The sequence below is a fragment of the Musca vetustissima genome, unplaced genomic scaffold, assembly GCF_032173495.1.
Source record: "Musca vetustissima isolate MV318-11 ecotype Yass unplaced genomic scaffold, APGP_CSIRO_Mvet_v1 utg193349, whole genome shotgun sequence".
NCBI classification, from domain to species: Eukaryota; Metazoa; Arthropoda; class Insecta; order Diptera; family Muscidae; genus Musca; species Musca vetustissima.
This window is the reverse complement of record NW_026878609.1, coordinates 3,653-13,625: the sequence shown is the minus strand read 5'-3', so window position 1 is coordinate 13,625 and position 9,973 is coordinate 3,653. Positions and strand designations below refer to the sequence as shown.

The 9,973-nt window shown below is 34.0% G+C and overlaps 1 protein-coding gene across 1 annotated transcript; it reads right to left on the bottom strand.

Moving 5' to 3' along the window:
- Positions 1-1,061: 1,061 nt before the first annotated feature.
- Positions 1,062-6,608, bottom strand: LOC133323383 (dual specificity protein phosphatase 13B-like; the record flags this gene model as incomplete). Its single annotated transcript, XM_061532315.1, has 4 exons — positions 1,062-1,278; positions 1,345-1,442; positions 6,121-6,249; positions 6,397-6,608. Coding segments are annotated over 4 exons (645 nt in total), but the record flags the coding sequence as incomplete, so codon positions are not given.
- Positions 6,609-9,973: the final 3,365 nt, after the last annotated feature.

Here is a 9,973-nt window from a genome sequence, read left to right as displayed (position 1 = left end):
AAATTATAAAAACAAAAATAAAAACTCCCAAAATATTTTTGGTGTTGTATAAAATGCAACAAATTTATTCACAATTTTATGTTTTGTTTTAGTAACGCCATTACATATTCTTTTTTCTTCTGCACAATCGAGCGAGAGTTCGATAAGATCATCATACTAATTAGAACAAGGGTTAAATAAACAAAAATAGCAATTATCGTATTCAATAATCGTAATCGTTCACAGCAAAATGTGTGTCAAGTTCCTAAGTATCATTTTTACACTACCACTTAAAAGTATGCAACAAGTGACAATTGATTACATCTTATGTAGGTATGTGGAGTGGAGTAATGCAAAATAAATTTGCGGATCCTTTCGATTAAATATATATGAATATTGGAATTGTGAATTTCAATGTGTGGCTACAGAAAGTCATTGCTTATATACGACATATCTTCTTTTGGATTTTCAGCATTTTTTTTTCTTAAATTTGTTTTTGTCAGTAGATTTTGTTTTTGTTTTTACAATTTAATTACTAAATAATATACTTTATATATATGTATGTATATATCCATAATTGATTATTATTGTTTTCTTTGTTTTTGTTTTTTAATATATGTAATTTAAATAATACATAAAAAATTATTATTATTTTTTAAAATTCTACACAAAAAAATAATTAAATATTAATATTGTTTTTAGTCCTCATTGCATTTTTGATGATTTTGTTTGTTGTTGTTGTTGATTTTCTTTTTTTTCTATAAAATAAGTTCAAAAAGATCGTTCACTTTGTTTTTGTTTTGTTTTCTTGGATTTTATTCATTTCAGTCCATTTGTCCGTTATGGGTCCGTCATGGAAGTCATTTAGGTGTCGAATAAAATGGTCTCATTACTAGATCACTATATGTGGATTTTTTTGTTTCATTTTTGTTTTTTCTTCATCATCAACATCATCTTACATTATGTTATCATAAATATGTATGGGTGTGTGTGTAGGTATGTGTATCATTATTCGTAATAATAATAATTATTATAATATAAATATAAAGTATGATTCGGGATTTGTGTTCTTTTTAAGGGTCTAGTGTTTGGTTTAATAGGGATATAGACTTTTCCGCTTAAGTTCCATATCAAGATCAGCCAATTGTTGTAGGAAACCATCATTGGGGTGAATATCACGATGCATGCGAACTTTGCGTATGGCCTCAACAGCTGTCATTTTCCGGCAAATCATAAGATAGGCCAGAACACAGGTTGCCGAACGAGACATACCGACCAAACAGTGCACCAAAACTTTACCTGTAATATTTAAGAAAAGGATATTAGTCATGACAACCATACAAAGTACAGAATCATCTTATTTACCTCCACTGCTCAGTGCATTGTCGATGAATTTGGCGGCCACATAGAAATAACGTGAAATATCTGTTGTTGGAGCATCAACCATTGGGAAGCCCATATACCTGAAAATAGTGTCTTTGTTTTTTCTTCTGCTCTCACAAAAATATATATTCATATAAAAATATACGCGTTTGATGGTTGTCCACACCGGATGTTAGAGTATGTGTGTGTGAGAAGGATATAGTATTTACATGTGTGGGTGTATGTGTCATTTCGTGATTCGATTCAAATGCAATATTTTTTTACAAAGCAAATGAAAAGATTGAAAATGCCATGCGAAAATCAACCAATACATTTTTAATATATTGTTGTGTAAATATCATGGTTGTTGTTGTCGTTGTTGTAAATTCAGTGTAATAATCGGCGTGTGTATATGGTAGGTGTTTGCAAGAAAATATGAAAATAAATTTTGAAAAATAAGTTAATAACCAAAAATTATAAGACACTAATACATGTATACGGAGTTGTTTTGGTTTGTTAAGGTGGTCAGACAATTATTTAAAAAAAACGAAACGTCCGTAGGATATACAATGTACAACTAAATTCATGTTATAGCAAGAAACATCTGATAACGATACCACAGAGGTTTAATGTCTCGTTACTTGTCAAATTTTCAGAACAAATATTCTCGTTCATAAATCACCAGAATTTCTGAGTCTTCTAAATACACGTCATGGGGTTCGACTGTTGAAGAGTTTATTTATACCCAAAAAGTGGGTGTTTAGGCGCCGAAATTGCGTTTCGAAAAAGGGAAAGAAATAAAACACGACCGTTTTAGTTTCTGATTCCAGAATTTTATTGATAAATTAAATATAAATAATAATAGGGGAAGAAAAGGAGAAAGAACAGATTACCTGTGTTACGAGTAGCGATCGATACGAGAAGGAGATGAACAATAACAACAATGCTGCAAAGTGACATTGGCGCCAAACAATACTCATTAGAAAACTGACAGTTCAATGTTGTAATAATAAGGAGTATTCAGTTTTCAAATGAGTATGCAAAACAAACACAATGAACACGAGCGTTCAAAGGATGCATTTCCCAACAATGCATATAAAAGAGATTCTTACTTAAACAGTGGGTAAATACCCAAAATCGGGACCGAGATATATAGTCTAATAGTAACCGTAGACCTATGTCAATAAATTTTTGTATGGATTTTTGGTACCCATAGAGAACTTCCTGTGCCAAATTATGCCAATTTGATAGTAAAATGTGTCTAATAGACAAAAATTACCTTAAATCGGGAGATGCGGTTATATGGGCGTTATATCAAAAGATGAACCCAGAGACCCCATTTTCCATTTAGTTTTGACATTAAAACATGTGAGGTAAATTTTGGCCGGCTATGTCAAGTGGATCGCCAGTTAATACGTTTATTACCAATTTTTGAATAAATACTCAAAATGTATGAGGGCTACCGGAAAACGTGGACCTACATTGATAAATGTTTGATTGTAAAATGTGACACTAATTACCCTAAATCGGGAGGTACGATTATATTGTGCTATATAAAAACGTGGACCCATATATCCCATTTCCCATACCAGTATTAGCATTGACATTAAAAACATGAGAACTAATTTTTCACCGTTTATATCAATTGGTTCGCCACTTAATGATTTTATACCCAATTTTTGGGTAAATACTCGGGTATTTACCCAACCCGGAAACCCGGAAATAGGGCGTTATAGTACGTTTACATTATTCCGGATTTCGTTAACCCACTGGGTTTCAATTGTCAATTCCATTGTATACATTTCAAATAAATCCTCATAGGGTAGGTTAACCCGGTAAAAAGTTCTAATGTAAATGCCGTTTAAGATTTTCCATTACCTTTTCAATATAGTAAATACTCAAATAAATACCCGCAAATCGGTCTTTACGCACCTCTTGGGTATTTACCCAGTAAATACCATCTCTAATCATTATACCCTACACAACTATGTTTTCAGAGTATTACAGCTTTGTGCAGCCCCAAAAGTTTGTAACGCTGCGAAATATTGGTCCTAGACCCACCTTTAAGTATACCGATCGTCATATCACGACTAGCTGAGTCGATCTAGACATGTGTGTCCGTCCGTCCGTCCATTATAATTCGTAAACATAATACAGGCCACAGTTATGGACCAATCTTCACGAAATTTTGCATGTAGGATGGGTTCTGGCCAATGAAGACCCCTACCCTTACCACTGAAGGACATAGACCCGAAAAGTTGATAGTATATCCAATAGGAGTGGCTGACCTTTAATTGATACCAATTATATTGTCGTAGGTACTCGGATGCGGGAGTTACACTTAAATATTTACAGGTGCTTACGTATTCATATATTATTTAGTAACCTATTTCCACACTGGAGGGTGGAAATATAGCGCTGATCGCTTTGAAATGTTCGGATGAAGTGGACCGAACACTTAATTATTTGTACTTTTCGAGTCGAAAGCCGAACATCACAACACAACGCACGGTGAAGGGAATCTGGACAAGTAATTAGAGGTGCTCTACTGATTATTAGTAATATTTGCTGACCTCTAGCCAGTCAAAAGTGTGCAAATATCGCGAAATATTTGTTCAATCTCAGAATATAGAACCACAGAAAGTTAGATTTTCATGGAAGTTGTGTAGGGTATTGTATGGTCGGCCCCGTCCGACTATACTGCTCCGCTCGCTGGTTCTTATTATTATAGCCCTCGTATAGGAATATATATAGTAGATCTAATTCGTATTGTTCGTACAGTGGTAAACATTTAAGATAATTATGTAAGGGTGCTTCTCTAAATCAGAACTGATTCAATTCAAATTGGAATTTATGGTCTGAATGGTGGAAAGTTTGTTGTTTGTTGTTTGTTTGTGTTTAAGTTTGTGATTGGCCATATACTATGAGCAACATCTTTACAGCTGATTTTCGATATCCGTCCTCCTTTTTACACACAGTGTTTTTAATACCCACCAGGCCCGTTTAATATTTGTTAAAGTTCCTAGTTTAGTTTTTCAACCTAAGGGTCGATAATTTGGTATTTCAAACAACATATTTCCATTATATAGGTCCCGACCGATTTAAGGAATTATGAATGCACCCCACATAGTGGATAGAAAAAGTTTGGTTCGGTCGACGAAGACGAGATTTGTTGACATACAGGTATTTTAAATGTCGCTTATAAGACTTTAAATAGGGTACTCGAAAGTCCGTTTGTAACACCTCGAAATAATCACTGAAGACCCCATCAAGTATATATTCATGATAAGAATAAAATTCTATGTCGATTTATGCCTGTACGTCTGTCTATCTATTAAATCACGACAGGGCTCGCAATATTTAAATAGAGCTCTGACATTTTTCAATTTCAATTTATTTATTTCTTCATTAATGGGAACCTAGCCACAAGGCCATGATCGGTTCCAAAAACCACTATACATCTACTACTCCAAAAAATACACATTACTATAAATCCTAGAATGTAGTGTAGCCCTCATATAACTATACCCTCAAATATTCGGTATTATGGTAATTTTGCCAAGGATAATCCACTTATACCGGTACTGCCGATTATTCGGTGTTTGGGCGAATTTGAGCACGTTTTTCAATCAAATTGACTACAACGTGGCACGTTGAGTTGTCATTGGGTGACACATCTTCCTACCAATAACCATCAATGTTGGTCAACTTCTTACGATAGCCGCCATATAACGGTACCCCCCATTTTTCGATACTTTTAGTAGTTGAGCCAATTTTTTAGTTGAATTGGCTGTAATTTGGTACTTTAGGTAGCAAATATCCCTACCAAAAATTATCGATATCAGTCTACTTTTTATGGTTATCCTAAACCTTAGTGCTATCCTATCTCCTTTAACGGTACCATCATTATTCGGTACTTTGGGGTGGTTGGACAAGTTTTTTAATTGAATAACCTCCAATTTTATGTTCATTGCTTGTCAAATCTTTCTACAAAAAATGTTCTCGTCACTTATGAAGGTCCCGAACGATTACCTCATGGAAGAGGGTATAAAAAGCAACGTAGCAACGTTTTTTCTTGTCCTATATTATAATTGACTGTTTTCCAATTTTTACCCGATATATCTACGTATTTTAATTAAGTCAGAACCATACTTTTATTTAAAAAATTGTACCGATTATGTGTATATATCATCACCCAAATCTTGTTGTGTTATCTGAAATTGGGGAGAACTTGGACCAACAAAATGAGCACGATAACTCACAATGTTCACGACCCATAATTCTTTTATTTAGAATATTTAGAATATTCGGTTTGATCCAACCTTTATACATCGTAACATTCACAACAAGTCCGAAGATATGTTTGTTGTCAGCCCTTTATAGCCTAGTGAAAAATTGAATGGGGTCATTTAATTAAAACTCCACTTAAATCTCCAAAATGCAAAGAAAATTTACAAATCATTTTTTTAATCCTGCCAGATGCGGTCCTGACCGCATTTTCCATCCTGGATATCTATATTCGAAATAATTGTAGGTCCCTGTCATTTTTACTTGCTCTACATATCCCATCTTAACAAACTTCAACAAATCAACCTGTATACTTGTGTATAATTAAATTTAAAAAACACACAAATTAAACCAACAGAAAATTTATAATTTATTTTGTAATTAGTTAATGAAAAAACAAATGAGTTAATCAAATGTGAATGTTACACCGACTGACTTGACTGACTGTCGTGAGTGAGTGAGTGACAAATGAATGATATTTGAAAACTTTACCTTATGCTTGGCATATCACGATAATAGCTGTGCCCTGTATCAACTTGGCCATAACGACAACCTTCGGCGGCATTTAAGACGTGTGTAATACCTTTCATGCGCAGGAAAGTTTTATTTTTCGCCGATGCTCTGTATTCACGTATGTGTGTGTGCGTGTGTTGGTGTACCGAAAAGAAAAAGAACACAGAATGAAATTAAATATAAATTACATGTCACTTAAGTAAAGCACGAGCCGCAATGACGACAGCAACGTCGGCGGCGGCGGTAGTTACTTACGCATCACCAATATAGATGCCAGGATAAACTTCATCACAGTCAACATCATGAATGGCACATTCGGATCTTAAGGGTCCTTGCATGCATGGTGTCATCGAATAGTGGAGGACACGTTGCAATTGGCGTCCTGTGGTATGTTCACTTGAAGTGCCGGCCGCTGTCTCCAGACGACTGGGCGACTGTAAATACAAAGGGAGAAAGAGAGACAAACAAAAAATGAAATTATTCTCTTCATAAACAAATTGCAAATACGTACATACGCACATACGCACATGTGTGTATGTATGACAACAAAATAATTATGATATGTGCTATAATTCACATGCCTTGGTCATGGTAATAATTCATCTAGCCATGGGCAAAAAATCCCCATTGACATTGGCAACGAAAACAAAAACAAAAAAAAAAACGCAGAAAACAAAAAGAAAATTCACCACTAACATGTGATGGCATTCATATTCATGCGAAAGAGAATAAAACATTATAAAGTCAAGTCCGATGCCAAGATGTCATACAAAATAGATTATATGTATGTAAATCCTTCCAAGTCCACAGATGAAATACTGTGGCCATGCATGAGATCAGTGGATTTTTGTTAAGGGCATAAGGAAATAATATAACAACAACCGAGAAAAACCCTGAACACCAACAACAATGCCAAAACAATGGCATTCAATGTCACAGTGACAATGGCAATGACAATGATATGTCATTGACAAGACAGTAGAAACCGAAGGGTTTAATGATTTAATAATTATTTTTAGAAACTAGGCAAGGAAATAAACTAAAAATTTACACTAGAATCCACATTGTCTACACTCGAGTGTTATAGAAGTCTTCAAAAGTTATTCAATCTCCAGAAGATCTCCGATATTAAAACCAGTTAGAATAAAGGAGGTATTCAAAATCCTGTGTTGATTTTTAGTCTAATCTAAATCTGAACAGATTTTCATCAATTAAAATAGGTTCCGCCAATGGACCAAATAAACTGAACCAAATTTAAGGGGAACTCACATATTCTCGATTTCAAATTTCGACAAATTTCAAACTGCTGGCAAATGAGCATACATTATGTTAAAGACTTGCAACTTTGAAGATTTAAGGAAGAAGAAAGTAAATTGACAAACTGATTAAAGAAAAGTCCTTCTTTCGACGACGGGCATGATTGCCGATCACTACAACATCCGAATCCCAAAATTCCAACGCAATATGAAAATTAGTACATATGTGACTCTGGTATGAACTAGGATCATTGACTTCAACCGAAAATTATGAAAATGGCGGACATGGGAAAATTGTTTTTGGGAAAATCGCCTGCGTTTAGATACCAAGGTTCGGGAATACCACATTTCAGCCACTGCAATCTCTCGCGAATATTCGCATTGTACGAAAAATTCACGAACGATAAAATTTCGATGCAAACGTCGCACTATGTCGCGAGTTCATATAAACAGCGGCAAAAATAGAAGGAGTTATCGTAAGTTAATGAAATTTGGTACATGTGATTATTATTGGCCTAGAGAGCAACTGACAAAAAATTGGATAGATCGGACCAAGATTTGGTATACCTCCCATATAATGGGTCTTGAGAATGTCATCGTTTTTGGCCTATAAAATCTTTTATATTCAACCAAATTCAATGAAAATTGGCAATTTACATTTACTTAGACCTATAAATCAACTGACCAAAAACTGGAAAAATCGGACCAAGATTTGATATACTTCCTATACAAAGGGTCTTGAAATTGTTTTTATTAATACAAAAAATTACAATAAATTACTTTTTTATCATTGACAAAATTTTCAAAACACACATCAAAGTTATATATAAAATATTGTCTTCCCAAATGCACGACTTAGTATCATCCATGTTATAACTTTATGGCTGTTTAAGGATATTACAAGGTCGGATTGTAATATAAAATACTAAATAAAATCCTTTTTGGACTCGGCTTTAACAAAAGTTCGGGCTGCTATTAATTATTTTGTGGCATTACTTGTTTGCATCTTGTGAAAGTCGCTCAAAAGGTATTGTACTGCACTTTGCATATCCCATGCCAAGAAATAATATTTTTCTGTGTGAACTTTCCACAAAGGTAATCATGCGCGACCTCTAAATTTAGATTATAAGATTATGTCTCAAATAATCTGATAAATAAGTATAATCTTCAAATTGACTTAAAATTTATTTAAAACCTATATTTTAAAACCAATTCTCCCATATCTCCGCATCGAATAACGTTTTTACCACGTAGTGGCAAATTTTATGCAAAATATAGTATGATTACTATGTTTTGAATCCATCGTGTACTTCCTATTTGGCCCTCAATAAATTATTTGGTTGTATACATAACATATTGGACCATTCGCTTCTAACCATTTCATTAATATGCCATATTTTTTATAAGGTGGTTACCAAAAAAGTTAAATAACATTCGCAAGAATTCGGGAATGTTTGTTTTCATTCGTGAGAGAATGTCAGAAAGAATTTCAACCACCAAACGAAACGAACGATCGTTGTTGTGTGCTCTCACTCGTTTGTTATGTGTGTGCGAACATTCTTTGGCGAATGCTCGAATTTATCGCCATAAATTCATTCGTAAAATGAGCACAAAACGAAAAGAATGTATTTCAATTCATTCGCGAGCGAATTTTTGCGCACTCTGAAGTTTAGTGAACCATTTACAGAAAAACAGACGAAGATGTATATAGAAGTTATATCTAAATCTGAACCGATTTCAACGAAACTTAGCATGATGTGTGCTAGGCTTAATTCAATACACTGCTCACAATTTTGTGTAAATCGAGTTAAATATAGAGACTTTCGTGCACCATTAATATTAAAACAGACGAAAATATATATGGGAACTATATCTAAATATAAACCGATTTCCAGGAAACTTTTCACACATCATATTAGACTCAATACAGTATTTAAAATTCCAAATGAATTAGATAAACTTTGGAAGTTTGGTACATAATTTATAAAAAAAATAGGACGAAAATATATACGGGAACCATATCTATATATGAACCGATTTATACAAAACTTCAAATACGTCAATCTGTGCCTTATTAAGTTCGCTGTGTAAAATTTTGTGTCAATCGGTCAAACATAGTCACTTATATATGGGAGCTATATCTAAAATCTGAACCAATTTTTTTTCAATTTCAATAGGGCTTGTCCTTGGGCCAAATAAGTGGGCTGTGCCAAATTTCATCTCATTCGAATCATAAGGGCGACCTGACTTTGTTTACAATTTAACATGGACAAACAGATGGACGGACATGCATAAATCGGCTCAGGATACTATGCATGGCCTCAAAAGTATCCATGATTCTATCTCGTTTCCATTTGGCTGTTACAAACATATGCACAAAGACATAGAAACCTGTACCACAGTGTGGTGAAGGGTATAAATATATAATGACTTCCAATTCGGTTCAAATGCATTCCTGAAAACCTAAGTATACCGAAAATTGTGTGTACGATTATATGAGTGCTACCCTGAATCATAATTATACCCTACACAACTATGTTGTCAGGGTATTATAGCTTTGTGCAGCCCAAAAAGTT